The sequence below is a fragment of the Malania oleifera genome, chromosome 7, assembly GCF_029873635.1.
Source record: "Malania oleifera isolate guangnan ecotype guangnan chromosome 7, ASM2987363v1, whole genome shotgun sequence".
Lineage (NCBI taxonomy): Eukaryota > Viridiplantae > Streptophyta > Magnoliopsida > Santalales > Ximeniaceae > Malania > Malania oleifera.
Window position 1 is genome coordinate 108,972,212 of NC_080423.1, and position 17,353 is coordinate 108,989,564.

Below are 17,353 nucleotides of genomic sequence, written 5' to 3' on the forward strand. Positions count from 1 at the left end.
ATTATGATTTTCATTTGGAACAAATGGATGTAAAGACGACGTTTCTTCACGGTTACTTGGAGGAACAAATCTGCATGGTACAGCCAAAGGGATTCATTGAACTAGGAAAAGAAAATTTAGTTTGCAGGTTGAAGAAATCTCTTTATGGGCTGAAATAGTCTCCAAGGTAATGGTATAAACAATTTGATTCTTACATGATCAAGATTGGTTGCAAAAGGTGTGAGTATGACTACTGCGTATATGTGAACAAGCTTGAGGATGATTCTTTTATTTTCTTGTTATTTTATGTCGATGACATGTTGATAGCTGTAAAAGATTTAACTGAGGTGAATCAATTAAAGGACATGTTGTATAAGGAATTTGACATGAAGGATCTTGACTTGGCCAAGAAAATACTTGGGATGGAGATTCGCCGAGACAGGACTGTAGGAAGATTATGACTATCTTAAGGCGATTATGTGCATAAGATGTTGGAGAGGTTTAGCATGACTGATGCAAAATCGGTGTGTACACCTTTACGAATCATTTTAAGTTGTCTACTATAGGTTGCCCAAGTATGGATGAGGAAATCCGAGACATGTCAAAGGTCCCCTATGCTAGTGTTATGAGGAGTTTAATGTATGCCATGGTGTGTACGAGGCCAGATTTGGCTCATGCTATGAGCGTGGTAAGTAAGTTTCTCTTTAATCTAGGAAGGTAGCATTGGGAAGTCGTCAAATGGATACTTAGATACTTACGAGGTACATCCGGATATGACATCATGTTCGGCAAGCAATATAGTTGTCCTTCAGTTATGGGGTTTGTAGATACTGATTATGCTAGAGATATGAATGACAGAAGGTCTACAACGAGATATGTATTTACCCTTGTTGGAGGACTGGTATGTTGGAGATCCATGGTAAAGTCTTTGGTAGCATTATTCATGATTGAAACGGAATATATGGCAGTTGCCGAAACTGCAAAAGAAGCCTTATGGCTTAGCGGTTTAGTTAGAGAACTGGGGTTACAGCAAGATGGAGTGGCATTGCATTGTGATAGTCAGAGTGCGATTTATTTGGCGAAGAATAAGATATACCATGTTAGAATCAAGCACATTGATGTGAGGTTCCACAAGGTTTGGGAATTGATTGCTTTGTGTGAGCTTGTGTTGGAGAAAGTTCACACGTCTGAAAATATAGCAGATATTCTGATGAAATCGGTTACTTTTGAGAAGTTCAAGCATTTCTTGGACTTATTTCATGTCTCCAATTGATAGAAGGGAGACAAACTGAACCAAGCGATTCAAGTTCAAGGTGGAGATTGTTGTTTATGGTATGAATCTTATACTTGGGGTTTATAAATAAAGGGAAGGAAAAACATATGAATACTTTTTGGTGTGGTGTAGCAGTAGGGACTTATCGACGAGTGCCTTGTGCTCGTCGATGAGTAGATACCGAGAGCCAGAATTTCTCATAGTTGAAGACTCGTCGATGAGAGGATAGACTAGTTGACAAGTGGGCTTCTTTGGCTCATTGACGAATCCCCTGTACTCATCGACGAGTGCGCCTGGGCTGTGAGTAGTGTTTTTGAATTTTGAATTTGAACGTTGGGGAGGTTGGGTAATTGGAGGGAAACCTCTGAGGGATTGTTATATATGTCATTCTTGGCATGTATTGACAGAGCGAGAGAACATTGTGAAGTGTATTGTGTAGTTTGACATTTCCTTAGTGAAATTGTTTGTGCCATTGCTTCCGTGGATGTAGGCTTTGCCGAACCACGTAAATCTTGTTGTTGTTGTTGTTGTTTATCATTCTCTGATTGTGTTTCATTTACTTGTTGTATTTATTCCACTGTACATCCTATTTATCCAATCCTTATTGCAACAGTCTTGTGCGTGTTATTATTTTTTCTTTGGCATATGTTTTTTTCCATTTTGTTTCTCAAAAGTTTTTGGGAATTTCGAATTAATTTCCCCACAACTGGTATCAGAGCCTAGGGTTAGGTTTTGATTGGGAGTAATGGTAGAGGAAGCAGGAAGGGCACCTGGAATAGAAAAGTTCGTTGGCACAGATTTTGGATTCTGGAGGATGCAAATCGAGGATTATCTTTATGGGAAGAAGTTGCATTTGTCGCTTCTAGGGGAAAAACCTGCTACTATGAAGGATGAGGAATGAAATCTTCTCGATAGACAGGTACTTGGAGTTATCGGGTTAACTCTGTCTAGGTCTGTTGTACACAATGTTGTAAAGGAGAAGACCACAACAAATTTGATGAATGCTTTGTCTAGTATGTTTGAAAAGCCATCAATAAACAACAAGGTGCATCTGGATGAAGAAACTATTCAATTTGAAGATGACAAAGAATACATCAGTCGCTCAACATCTGAACGAGTTTAACACTATCACAAATCAATTGTCGCCGATGGAAATTGATTTTGATGATGAGATCCATGCACTGATCGTTTTGGCTTCCTTGCCAAACAGTTGGGAGGCATTAAGGATAACAGTAAGCAATTCTATTGGAAAAGAAAAACTAAAGTACAATGACATACGAGATTTAATTTTGGATGAGGAGATTCACAGAAAAGATGCAAGTGAAACCTCAGGATCTAGTTTTCCCCTAAACCTTGAGACAATAGGCAAAGGTAATGATAGAAATTCAAATTAGGATAGATCAAAATCCAAAAATTCTAATTGGAACAAAAGTAAATCTAGATCTGGCCAACAAGTACAATGCTGGAATTGAGGGAAAACAGGTCACATTAGGAGGCAATGCAAATGTGATACCCCATGGATGAAAAAGACTTAAAAGATTAGATGTTACTACCTATATCAACAAGGTGCACCTTTCTTTTCGAGAGCCTTCCCATAAGAACTCCATAGTTAAGTGGGGCTAGTCATTAGTCCGATAAGGCCCGCCCCCTACTGTTTGGTCCAGGTGGAGGAGGAGAGACGCAGTACTCCCTGGTAGACCTAGGTTGGGGCATTACAAATGGTATCAGAGCCAACACCCAGCCGGAAGTGTGATGAGATTCACATTGCTTGGGTTTGGAAATGTGGGTTCACAACGAGGACGTTGCGTTCTATAAGTGGGGGAGAATGTGATACCCCATGGATGAAAAAGACTTAAAAGATTAGATGTTACTACCTATATCAACAAGGTGCACCTTTCTTTTCGAGAGCCTTCCTATAAGAACTCCATAGTTAAGCGTGCTTGAATTGGAGAAATCTTAGGATGGGTGACCACTTAGGAAGTTTTTTCAAGAAGTGTGTGAGTGAGGACAAAACACACTGAAAAGGACATGTGTTGATTTGTGGGGCCACTCATTAGTCTGATAAGGCCCACCCCCCTGTTGTCTGGTCCAGGCGGAGGAGGAGAGTCGTAGTGCTACCTGGCATACTCAGGTTGGGGCGTTACAACAAAAGTCTTAAGAAAGAGAATGCAGATGATTCTGCTAATGCTATAACAGAAGAGGTACATGTTGCATTACTTCTTGCAGTAGATAGTCCACTTGATGATTGGGTTTTGGACTCAAGAGCTTCGTTTCTTACCATTTCACACTCAGAAATCATACAAACTATGTTGCAGGTGATTTTTGTAAGGTGTATTTGGCGGATGGTACAACCTTGGATATTGTGGGTATAGGAAATGTCTGGAAGTTATTGCCCACTGGGTCTGTTTGGTTACTAGAGAAGGTTCGACATATTCCTGACCTGAGGAGGAATCTAATTTCTATTGGACAGCTTAATGATGAAGGGCATACAATGTTGTTTGTTGGTGGTACTTGGAAGGTCACAAAGGGAGCCAGAGTATTGGCTCTTAGAAAGAAGACTGGTACTTTATATATGACCTCAAGTCCAAAGACACAATTGTAGTTGTTGAAGCAAGTACTGATACAAGCTTATGGCACTGCAGACTTGGTCACATGAGTGAGAAAGCGATGAAGATGCTACTCGTAAAAGGGAAACTACCATAATTGAAGTTCCTTAATTTTGACATGTGTGAAAGCTGCATCTTAGGGAAGCAGAAGAAGGTGAGCTTCTTGAAAACTGGTAGGACATAGATAGAGGGTTCAGTGAGTATTGTGCGGCACATGGAATCAAAATGGAGAAGACCATTCTTGGGACACCACAGCAAAATGGTGTGGCTTAGAGCATGAACAAAACTCTCAATGAGCGTGCTAGGAGTATGAGGTTGTATGTTGGACTACCAAAAACTTTCTAGGCGGATGTTGTTAGTACTGTAACTTACCTGACGAACCAAGGACCTTCAGTTCCCATGAAGTTCAGACTTCTTGAAGAGGTTTGGAGCAATAAAGAAGTAAAGTTTTCCCATTTAAAAGTTTCATTGGCTATGGTGATGAGAAATTTGGCTATCAGTTTTGGGATGAACAAAAAATAAAAATCATCAAAAGTAGAAATGAGATATTTAATGAACATGTTATGTACAAGGATAGGTCAACTATAGTGCCAGATGTCATAGAGATAGATCAGAAGAAATATGAGTTTGTCAACTTAGATGAATTGATTGAAAATACTATCCAGAAAAGGGGTGAAGAGGATAAGGAGAATGTAGAATCACAGGTAAATTAGAGTACACTTGTAGCTAAAGTCTGCAGATCTTCTAGGATCATTAGACCTCCACAACGTTATTAACTCGCTCTAAATTATCTTCTATTGACTGATAGTGGTGAGCTAGAGTGTTATGATGAAGCCTCGCAGGATTAAAATTCAAGAAAGTGGAAGTTAGCCATGAAGGATGAGATGGATTCTATGTTGGGGAATCAGACATGAGAACTGACTGAATTGCCAGTAGCGAAGAAGACTTTGCACAACAAGCAGGTATACATAATAAAGAATAAGCATGATGCTAGCAAGCGTTGTAAGGCTAGATTAGTTGTAAAAGGGTTCCAACAGAAGAAGGGCATTGACTACTCAGAAATATTTTCTCTAGTTGTGAAGATGTCAACAATTAGACTGGTAATGGGAATGGTGGCTGCGAAAAACCTACATTTTGAGCAGTTAGATGTGAAGATGCCATTCCTTCATGGTGACTTGGAGGAAGACATTTACATGATTTAGCCAGAAGGGTTCATTGTTCAGGGACAAGAGCATCTAGTCTACAAGCTGAGAAAGAGCTTGTATGGCGTAAAACAAGCTTTAAGACAGTGGTATAAGAAATTTGACAGTTTTATGCATAAAATTGGGTTCAAGAGATGTGAAACTGATCACTGTTGCTATGTTAAGTTCTTTGACAATTCTTACATCATTTTACTGTTGTATGTAAATGATATGCTCATTGTAGGGTCTAACATTGAGGAGATCGATAATGTAAAGAAGCAATTGTCAAAACAATTTGCAATAAAGGAAATTCTTAGCAGGTTCAGCATGAATGAAGCTAAACTAGTAAACACACCCTTGGCTACTCATTTCAAACTAAGCAAAGAACAGTCACCAAAGACAAAAGAAGAAAGGGACCATATGAGCAAGGTGCCCTATGCTTCAGCTATTGGCAGCTTGATGTATGCTATGGTGTGTACAAGGCTATACATTGCACATGCAGTGGGAGTTGTGAGCAGATTCATGAGTAGGCCAGGAAAGTAGCATTTGGAGGTAGTCAAGTGAATTCTGAGATATCTAAGAGGTTCATTAGATACATGTATTTACTTCACAAATGCAAGTTTGAAATTGTAGGGTTATTGAGATGTTGATTTTTCTGGTGATATTGATAATAGAAAGAAAACTACTCAGTTTGTATTTACTCTGGGTGGTACAACTATATCTTGGGCTTCAAATCTACAAAAGACTGTTACTTTGTCTACTACAAAAGCTGAGTATGTTGCAACAATTGAAGTTGGAAAGGAGATGATTTGGTTACATGGCTTCTTAGATGAATTGGGTAAGAAGCAGGAGATGGGCATTCTATACAGTGACATTCAAAGCGTAATTTTTCTTACTAAAAATTTGGCTTTTCATTCAAAGTTGAAGCATATACAGAAAAAATACCACTTTATCCATTACCTTGTTGAAGATAAGTTGGTAATACTTGAGAAGATCTGTGGATCTAAAAACCTGACAAACATGTTGACTAAGAGTGTCACTATTGAGAAGCTGAAGTTGTGTGTAGCTTCAGTTGACCTTCTAGCTTGAGGATAGGAGGATGAGTTGCAGGGATGAGGAATTGTTCTTTTGGAGGATTGCGGTTGATGTTAGTGATTGAACTAATCTCCAAGTGGAAGATTTGTTGGGCTTTGTGGAGCCTAATTGTGTTTGATTCGGATAATGATTCGACCGGAAATAATGTTGCATGGTTTTTTTAATGGGAGATTTTTTTTAGGCTTAGTCCATGGAGTGGAAGCTTGGGCCACAGTTTTAAGAGAGAGGAAAAACTATACTGCCGCACTCTGTATTTTTCTATGATAATAGTGAAATCCCTATAACTTTGTGGACATAGGCAAATTGCCGAACCACGTAAATACTGTTTTGTGTGTGTGATTATTTTTTTTTTTTTGCATGTGTTTTGCTCTATTTTGTTTCTCACAAGTTTTTGGGAATTTCGTGATAATTTCCCAACATATCCATTGGTAATATTTGGCACCAAAACTCATACAATCTTTTGTAAAAGTGAATGAGGTGATCAATTTTTCGAATAGTGAAATTTCTAGTTAAAGGAATGATCCAAAAAAGCCCTTTGATTTGAAATCTAGAGATGTTGATTAATGAGGGCTTCCTTACCATAGGACAAATTGAAAAAAAGAAAATATTGTCCCCATTCACCACATGAAATGCAAAAAAAAAAAAATTATCCCTAACTTCTTATCAAAGGTGATCCACTTCTTTCATGAATCTCTGTACCCATTTCCCTCAAAGGAGTTTATTGAAAGTAGAGAAAAATATTTTTGACAAGGCAGTTCTCCCCTAAAGCTCCTCCAAAGAATCTCCTTTGAATCCCTTTAAGCCTTTAGGCAACTAAAGAAGGTAAAGGGAAAAGTGACATAATGAATCAGGAGGTTAGTCAAGGTGCTATTGATAAGTATAAGTCTCCTAATTTTGGACATGAAGTTCCTTTTTCTAGTTTGCCGACCATTTCTTAAAATTTTCAACTAAGGGATCTAAACTTGCTTATATGTGAATTTGGCTCCAAGAGGAAAATCAAAATACTAAATTAGGAAGGTTCCCATGTTGTAACCCTGAAGTCCAATAAGGAGAGGCCTCCTAGTATTCTTCACAACATATTCACCTCTAGGCCTAACATTGCCTGAAACCTAACCAAAATGCATAAATAGTTAAGAATTTGGCGAGAGTTTTCTTCAAAGAAAAGGTGGCCTCATTTGCAAAGAGAAGATAAAAAGATGATGGTGTTCTCCGCTTGATTTTGGTGCTGCCTAATGAAAATAGTTTTTTTTAGCGTTATGACAAGGACTTTCGCGAAAAGCTTGCAGATACTTCCCACAAAGTTGATTGGGCAAAAGTCCTTAATATATATTGCTGTGAAGGGAGACTGTGATGCTTAATGAGGAAGGTCCATTCTTGCAGCCGAGAAGTCCAGCAAGGAGAGGCCCCCTAGTGTTGTCCCTAACATATACTCCTTTAGGTCGAGACTACCACAAACCTGACCCAAATGCATAGAAAATTAAGGATTTGGTGAGCCTTCTTCACAAAAAATGATGGCATAATTTGCAAAGAGAAGATGGGAAAATGATGGCATCACCCACATTGAAGGATTTGGTGTTGCCCAATGATTCTAGAATAGCGCCTTTTTCTTTAGTGTTTCTTAAGTAGGATCTTGTCGATACCACAATTCTGTGGCGAAAGTAGCTGATATATATTGTAGAGAAGGGATTGGGTGGAACGGATCTTTTCTCTATTTAATTATAGTAAAGGGATTGTAGGAATAAAATTAGTTTCACGTTTACTTACATACGCCCATTTAGATGTAGGAATGAATTTAATTTGAAACGTATTACATATACCCATTTAGATGTCAAACTGTTGCATCTATAAACATTTGTAGCAAGCAATAAATTCAATTTTTACTTCTAACAATATACAACTATATAAACTTTTTCTCCAACAGTTTTTATGTATTTTGGTTTGTTTCATAATTTATTTAGGATAAAAGGCATTAACTTTCCCTAAGGTTTGGCAAAAAAACACTGGTGACACCTAAGATTTCAAAAATTTCTAGAATCTTCCTTAAGGTTTCAAAAATTACACAGACCTTTGTTGATGCCTATTTTGATTAGGGTTGCCTCTTTTCTTTAACTTGACAAGTTAGAAAGATTTTAGTACCCTTTTATTCCCCCTTATAAATTATTATTATTTTTAGCCTTTTAGTGCTTTAATTTGAGTTGGTGAGTCCCTTTTCCAAATTGGATGGATCTTTTCATAATTATTTTAACTTTTTATGTCCCCCAAACACAGTGAGAGGACAAGGAGGTAATTCCTTCTTGCTCCCAGTGTACCCTGGATGACACCTTTTAACCCCCTAAATTTTGCTTATAGACAGGAGGCACGAGGTGGAGGAAACACGTTAAAAAGGGGGAGCTAGGCCAACTTGCATCGAGAGAGAGAGAGAGAGAGAGAGAGAGAGAGAGAGAGCACACATCTTGAACATGCATACGCTTCCACGTTGGAGGAGTTTTCACTAGAAGAGAAGAGAAGGAGCACTCATGCTTGGAGGGGAGAAATCTGTGCTCAGAAAGGTTAGAAGGGGAAGTAAAATCATACTGGTCTATGTTCATTGGAAGAAGTGAAGAAGGTTCGAGAGGGTTGTTTACTTGCGGATACAAGTTTTCTCTTTCTCATCGGGTTTTCTTGTGAGAAATATCTAAAGATAATCATAATAAGGTATGGTCTCTCACCCTTTACTTCATTTTGTTGTTTGAGTTTAAGATGATTTTGTTGGTTTTATGTCCCACATTGGTGGGAAGGTTTTTTAAACTTTTAGTTTGAGGGTAAAAAATGAGCTTTCCTCATCATTTGTAAACACACCTCCCATTTGTAGAGTTACAAATAATATTTATACTCTATAGGGTATTTCTAATTACTATTGATAATTTAAAATTTACTCAAATTGTAATTTTTTGAAAGTAGTGGATTGATTGTCAGCGCTCGAGAGCGTATGTAATTCTTTACTGAATCTTGTAAATTATTGTGTTATTTTTTATTGCTGTCTTTTATTATTAGTTTCTGAATTGTTTTAGTTTTTTTTTTTTTTATGTACTTAATAGCAGTAGTTGTTGTATTGGTGTTTGACACAAGTGAGGTGCTTGACATAACAATTGGTATTAGAGCTAGGCTGAATAGTGCCGATACGAAGGTGTTTCTCTGTTAGGATCCTCGATTCCATTTTTGATGCCTAAGAAAGACCTTGTATAAGCAAGTGCTCAGAAACCATTGCGACTCAATCACTCCCTGGAGGTCGGCTTGGTCAAAGTGGAATTTTATAAGATATACAAAGTAGATACAATTGAGATAAATGTGGTACTATTTATCCTAGGCCTTCTGTTCTGTTGGTTTACTTTTGGATATATAGTTTTGGAAGATGACAAAAACTGCACCTGTAGTAGTAGAAGAAACTCTGTTTATATGAACTCCAACCCCAACAACTTTGTCATCATCTTCAAAGATGATAGCTATTGCTCGATTTGAGGTGGAGAAATTTGATGGTACTAAGAATTTTGGTATGTGGCAGCGTGAGGTGATGGACCACCTATACCAGTAGGAATTAGATATTGCTTCAAATGATAAGCCAGGGGATATGAGCGACAAAGATTGGAAAAAGATCAATCGTCAGACATGTGATTCAATCCGTTTATTTCTTGCTAAAAATCATAAATAGTGTTATGAGGCAGACATGCATCTGCAAAGAAATTGTGGAAGACATTGGAAAATACATTTATGACCAAGAGTTTGGAAAATTGGCTCTATTTAAAAAAATAAATTGTTTCGCTTCTAGTGTCAACTAGGAATTTCTATAAATGACTACATAAATGCTTTCAATAAAATTTTGGTTGATTTATTGAATTCGAATGGAAAGTTTAAAGATGAGGATAAGACCTTATTGCTATTGAATTCTCTCTCTGATGATTGTGAACATCTCACCACCACTTTATTATCTGGGAAGGATAAAGTTACTTTTGATGCTGTTTGTACTACATTGATTAATACTGAATGCAAAAAAAAAAAAAAGGATTAGAAGGTTCATAAGGAAATAGTAGCAGAAGCATTGACAATAAGGGGACGTTCTCAGAGTCGTAAACTTGGAAGGAGTAAATCTCGAGGGAGACCTGCTAAAGGTGAATTAAATGCGTTTTTTACCTTCTAATGCCTATATAGCCAAGCGTGATGGAAGTGAGTTAGATGGATTTTGGTTGTTCCTATCACTTGTGTCCCAATAGGGAATGATTTTCAAATTTTGAAGAATTACAAGGTGAAGTTATTTTTATGAGAAATGATAATACCTGTAAAACAACTGGAATAAGTTCAATACAGTTAAAATGTCAAAATAGAACTATTAAAACCTTGACTAATGTTAGATATGTTTCAAGCCTAAAGAAAAATGTAATCTCATTAAAGAAAAAATTGATCTCATTAGGTGCCTTAGAATCTAAAGGGTTCACTATTACTTATATTGATGGAACCTTGGTTAAATCAGGTGCGCTTGTCGTGATGAAAGGTATTAGGAAAAATAACTTATATTATTTTCAAGGTAGTACAGTTATTGGCTCAGTACAAGTTGTTTATGAGAAAGATGTAGGTTCAGATACAACCAAGTTATGACACATGCAATTGCCATATGCAAGTGAAAAATCTTTGCAACATTTGGTTAAGTGAGGTTTGTTGAAGGGTGCAAAGGTATGTAAGCTTGAATTTTGTGAACATTGTATTATGAGAAAACAGATAAAAGTGAAATTTGGCACTACAACCTATCGGACTAAAGGTATTTTAGACTACATCCGCAAAGATGTATGTGGGCCTACCAAAACTGCTTCATTGGGTGGTATGCATTATTTTGTCACTTTTGTTGATGATTTTTCCAAAAGAGTTTAGGTATATGCTATGAAAAATAAAAATGAAATGTGTGATATTTTCCTAATTAAGTGGGAAAAATTGGTTGAAACTCAAACTAATAAAAATATCAAACAACTCAAATCAGATAATGGTGGTAAATACACAAGTGATCCATTTATGAAAGTATGTCAAGATGAAGGTATTGCTCAAAACTTTATAGTTAGAAATACACCACAACATAATGGGGTGGAAGAGTGCATGAATCGGACTTTACTAGAGAAAGTTTGATGTATGTTATCTAATGCTGGGTTGGACAAAAGGTTTTGGGCTGAGGCTGTTAGGTATGTGTGTCATCTCATCAACCGTCTACCATCATCTGCTATTGGGAGAAAAATACTCTATGAGCTATAGTCTGGAGAACCTACTAATGATTATGATTTTTTACATGTGTTTGGTGATGTTACTTATTATCATGTTAAAGAATCTAAGTTGGACCCAAGAGTCAAGAAAGTAAAATTCTTGGGGATTAGTGCAGGAGTCAAAGGATATCGTCTTTGGTGTCTAGAGACAAAAAATATGATTCTAAACTGGGATGTGACTTTTGATGAACTTGTGATGATAAAGAAAACAATATGTAAGGAGTCACCAGTTGAAAAAAAGACTAGTGGTACTTAACAATAGGGGGAGGTTAAGACAATTTTGGGAAACTCAGAAAGAAAGGAACTCTCTAGTCACAATGAGAATAGTATAAAAAAAAGACGGGATTTTAATTTAAGAATTTTCACAGCAATAAGAATCGATTATTTCTCAAAAGCCATGAAGAGAAATTTAAAAACCTACTTGGTATACTAACATGGTGGCCCATGCACTTCCAGTTGTAAATGATGATGTTCCTTGCACTTTCAAAAAAGTAGTGAGGAACTCTGAATTAGATAAATGAAAAAGAGCAATGAATGAAGAAATGCAATCTCTTTATAATAATAATACTTGGGAGCTAGTCCAGCTGCCCAAAGGTAAGAAAGCAATTTTGTTGCAAGTGGGTTTATACAAAGAAAGAAGGATTTGCAGACGTAAATAATGTTTGCTTCAAAGTTAGATTGATAGCTAAGGGTTGTGTATAGAAGGAAGGTATTGATTATAATGAAGTATTTTCTCCAATTGTTAAAAATTCTTCCATTCAAATTTTGTTGACTTTGGTAGCACAATTTGATATTGAACTAGTTCAGCTTGATGTAAAAATTGCATTCTTACATGGTGATTTGGAAGAGAAAATCTATATGACTCAGTCAGATGAATTTAAGATTGCAAAGAAAATTGGGTATGCAAAATGGGAAAACCGTTGTATGGTTTAAAAAAGTCTCCAAGACAGTGGTACAAATAATTTCATCAGTTTATGACTAGTCACAAGTACATTAGAAATAAACATGATCATTGTGTTTATTTTCATAGACTACAAAATGGATCTTTTATATATTTACTCATACATGTTGATGATATGTTGATAGCTTCAGAGAACAAGGTAGGGGCCATTTTGGTTGCATTTAGTTAAAGAGAATGTAGACCCAATGGTGCTCTTGTCATTATTGCAGGTAACAGGTCAAGTAATGCCAAAATGGGCAACTTTTGGGTTAATGTTTCTGGTCGGAGGATCGCCAAAGGCCAATGAGGGTGGTTGCATGCTTTGGAACACATGGCAATGGGCCATGGTGGTCAAGAAGATTAGTTGCAAGGTATTGGGTAGTGTTTCGAATGAAATCTATTGCAAGAAAAAGGACATCTCGATAGGCCAGTTGACTAGTTTGCTAAACTGGTCAACTGCACCCCTTTTCTGCCTTAGTCCGATTGACTAATCTCTCTCCTCTTTTTCCCTTTTCACCATTTTGTCTTTGATGTTTCTTATTTTGAACTATTTAAAAAAAACAAAATAAAATATTTCTATTTGGCAAATAAAGATTTTTTTTCCTAATAAAATGATCTTTGGAAATTCAAAATATTTTTAAAAAAGGGTACAAATTGAAAATGGTCAAGGAAAAGGATATCATTGATTTATTTGTGGTTCTATTTTGGAAAATTGGAGAGAGAAACACCCGCTTGACTTGCACTTATTGCTTGTTAACTCGTATACTCGATGTGATATTTTATGCTTTGATTTGCTCCTTTGTAATTAGCTTCATTTAATTGCAAATCAGTTTATCCTAAATGTGTCTTTTGGAGCTCATCTTAAAATTAAGTACCTCTGTGTTTAATCGGTGAGTTATTCATCTTGGACTATGATATGGATGGGAGAGTGAATTTCACCGTATAGTGCCTTTCTCTTTCCCTATCATAGGCACAGACAGATACTCTCTCTTAAGCCCATATGGGTGAATGTGAGTAGGTGCCTACACCTCGAGTTTGAAACGCAAAGAGAAAACTTGGAATTCGTCTTCCATTTTTCAAAATGCTTCCTTTCCAAAGACTTTTTGACTTGATTCTAAATTTTCTTTTTTTCTTTTTTTTGGTTGATGATGAAGCCCTAGTATGTAGTGTTTAAAAGAAAAAAAAAAAAAAAATTCCATTTGTTTGTTAAATCTTCCCATTTTAAAGAAAATATTCTTATTTCTAATCTTGTATCCAATCAAATATACTCTTTTTAATTACATCTTCTTGTTTGATTCCAAATTAAAAATCTTTCCAATCTCCATTAAATCACGAACTACAATTAATAGTTTCCCTCTCAAGCAACATTAAATTTCTGATTTTAATTAGTGAATATTATTGGATTTCAACTTTCCATCAGCATTTATATAATCCCCGATTCAATCAGTGGATTTCCTCTTAATCACCATTTAATCTCTAATTTCAATCTTGGATTTCAACTCTCATTAGCATTTAATCCCCAAGTTCTATCAGTAGATTTTCCTCTTAATTACCTTTTAATATTTTATTTCTATGTTGAATTTCAAAACTCCATCAGTTTTAAATCCTCTATTTTCAATTAATAGATTTTCATAACCAATGACCATTTAATCCTTGATTTCAACCACATGATTCAAATCTCCATCACCATTAATCCTCGATTCCAATTAGTGATTTTCATATCAGTAATCATTTAAACCACTAATTTCAATCATGGATTTTAAATCTTCATCACCATTAATCTTTGATTCCAATAAGTGATTTTCATATCATAGACAACATCAGTTCGTAATCCAATCAATGATTTCATATGAGTCATTCAATCCTTAATTTTAATTAAGAGATTTCAATGTCGATCTCTGTCAATCCCTAATTTCAAATTTATTCCAACTTTTTTTTTTTTTTATTTGGTTACTAATCAAAATTCCATCATATCCATTTAAAAAAAATCAATTTTAAAATCCAATCATTTTCTTCGGTCAAGTCTAATCTCATTTTGAATTCGATGGCACACCAAATTTCTCCATCTTTTTATTTTATTAAACAATTCATTTTTTTTAATAAAAAATCAATAATTTTGAACTCATCAATTGCATTAATCAAAATTCTTCCATCCTTTTTCACTTTCTCTGTTATTTTATTTTCAAAATTTATGATTTCCTAAGTCCAACACTTTTTCAAAATAAGAGCATATTAGGGTTTCTAACTTTGTTGTTGGGACTCTTGGATGATGATATTTCATCGGATGATCGAAAAGGAAAATCGTTCTTTCTTTTTTCTTTGTTTAAAATGTGTGGACACACACACACACACACACACACTCAGCAGGAACTCCTTCTAAAATGGGTGTCGATAGGGGTGTTGGTTGATTGACCTCCCTTGGAAAGGTTGGGCAGCCACCTTCTCTGTGCACAAACGTACTCTTAAGCCCTTTTCTCTATTTTGTAGTTCTCCTAGGGTTTTTTCCTTTATTTTCCCTCTTCAATAAATAAATAAATGTGGCAACTCCACTTTTTCAATCATTCTATCTAGTAAATAGGATCTTTGTTTTCCTTTTGTTTTCTTGTTTAGGATATCACCAGGCAACTCCTATTCGTCGGCACCTTTGGACGAAATTTAGTGTCGATAACCTCTTTTGAGATTTTTCAAAAAGATATAAAACTCTTCTTAAATATTTTTTTTAACAAAAATAATTTTTTAAGGGTTATAACTGTCTTAAAAATTAAATGTCAAGAGAGGTCTGTGTCATTTTTGAATTCATGAGATTTTTGAAATCTTAGAAAAGGTCGCTATCTTCTAACCAAATTTCAGGCAAGATTAGTGTCTTCTTCCCATTTATTTATGTTTCCTAAAAAAGGACAGACTAGATTTCAAAATAACTAAGATGCTAAATTTGTTGTTCAACTGAAAGGTTAATTTCCAATATTGTCCCTCTATCCAAATGTACATCTTTGTGATAGCAACATGCTTGTAGTCTTGTTGGTTGTCCTCTCACACAAACATTCAACAAATATAATGCTTGTGAACAAAAACTAAAATTGAGATGTGCATGCATGCCCCTGCGAGGGGTGGGGAAATGGAGTTTTACCAGTGCCTCCTTAGCTGAAATACTTGTCTCTGGTGGTCCACAGTTGCATTTTTCATACCTTTCAACTGTTTTCAACATGCTGAAAATTGAAGTGAAAAACATGGTTTCAATATTAGATAATGACAACAATTAAAAAAAAAATTCATATTTTCAAATAATGATTATAAATTTTTTTAAATAAATCATGATATTGACAAAAATAGAAAATGAAATCATAATATTTCTTATATAAGGGTAAACAAAAAAACTCAAAGAAGAATTTATAATCACCATATGTTAGTTTTTCTACTTTCTGAAGTATGTTATTCGCATGCTTTTGACTTTTGAAGTGTAGAATACAATTAATTGAATGCCATCTACAATCATGCATTGCATCTAAAAGTTCTTAGTTTCCATGCTTTCTTTTCCCTTTCCTTTCTTTTTGTTATATGGCATCAATTAGAAGTTGAGAATTGGAGGTGGTAGACTACAATAAAAGACTAGCTCTTATTAATTTAAGGAAATAAAATAGATGCCTAGCACCTTCCACTTGAACAGAAAATGAGATGCTTACACCAAACAACAAACACCCTTATACAACCTAATACACCTCACAACTACAAGATGACACTCAGGGCACTTAGCAATCTCACTTACAACACTTCCTTTTTTCCTACACACAACACACAGTCACAATTCTTTCTTGTATGCACAACACACATAATTTTTGCTACTTGTGTGAAATTGGAGCCTTGAGCTCCATATATAGGTTCTAAAAGTAGGTGCCAGCTACGTAGAAATTTCTAAGACACTAGAGCTGGTGTTTTTAGATAGAAGTGGGGAAAATTTTAGAGAAGAAAGTTCTAGAGAGGGGTAGAGAATTATCTAAAGGACTTTGCTGGAAAAAGAGAGAAGGAATAACTTTTAGGAAGAAGCATTAGAGAGAAGCATTAGAGAGAGAGAGAGAGAGAGAGAGAGAGAGTGCTCACTCAACACTATCCCTCAAAGATAACTTTCTCTTAATGTTGCTTTTGAATTCATCCTAAGTTTCTTTTTGTATCATTTGAACTTGGCACCACTATGTCCTTTATTAAATAGGTTTGCAACTTGTTCTTCAGTATAATGCACTCTAGTACTCCATCTTCTTTAGTTAAAGCTATATATGTTGGGTGTCCCTCCTTGTGGGGCCCAAGTCTTGGAAAAGTTGGGTCTTTCACAGCACCTTCTTTTTGGAAAAGGACGTGGTGTAATATTTTTATTTTACATTTTATATTTTATATTTTATATTTTTTGGCTTCTCTAAGAAGCTTGGCTAGAGACTTTCGGTATTCTGGCTCTCATTTTGTGTTCTGCAAGTACTCTTGGCAACCCCGGGTTTTAGACTTGTTCCAGTAAGCAAAAGAAGTATTATCAGCATATTGGGCTTTCGGTTGTGCTTATATTTGTATTTGTAAGGTTTGTGCCTTTTGTACCCACTTTGTACGAACTTTGGTGATAGTGGATTTGGACCGTCGTATCCCGTGGATGTACCTTAATATTTGAGGGAAACACGTTAAATTTCTTGTGTCTCACTTTATTTATTTATATATTTGCATTATACCATTGATTTACTTGTGGGAATCTTATATTTTTTTCCCAACAAGTGGTATCAGAGCCGTGTTATTTGGACTCATTAGGATTGTGCAAATCATGGATGGTAATGTTGGCCGTATAATTAGCTTCAATGGAAGCCATTGGGTAACTTGGAAAACAAAAATGTAAAAATGTAAGATCTTTTATTTTACAAAGATTTGGATGGACCTATTGACAGTGATAGCCGAAAGCCTAAAGATAGAAAGTCGGTTACAAATAAAGCTTTTCTTATTCGAAAATTGGTGAACTTGAAATATAGAGA

General features: G+C 35.7%; 1 protein-coding gene across 1 annotated transcript in view; it reads right to left on the reverse strand.

The window, feature by feature from the left end:
• The window catches only part of LOC131160689 (agamous-like MADS-box protein MADS4), a 72,818-nt gene that overhangs the window by 24,457 nt on the left and 31,008 nt on the right, over positions 1–17,353 (reverse strand). The window contains exon 2 of the mRNA XM_058116545.1: positions 15,481–15,559. Within this exon, the coding sequence (XP_057972528.1) occupies positions 15,481–15,559 (79 nt within the window). The remainder of the gene's footprint in view (positions 1–15,480; positions 15,560–17,353) is intronic.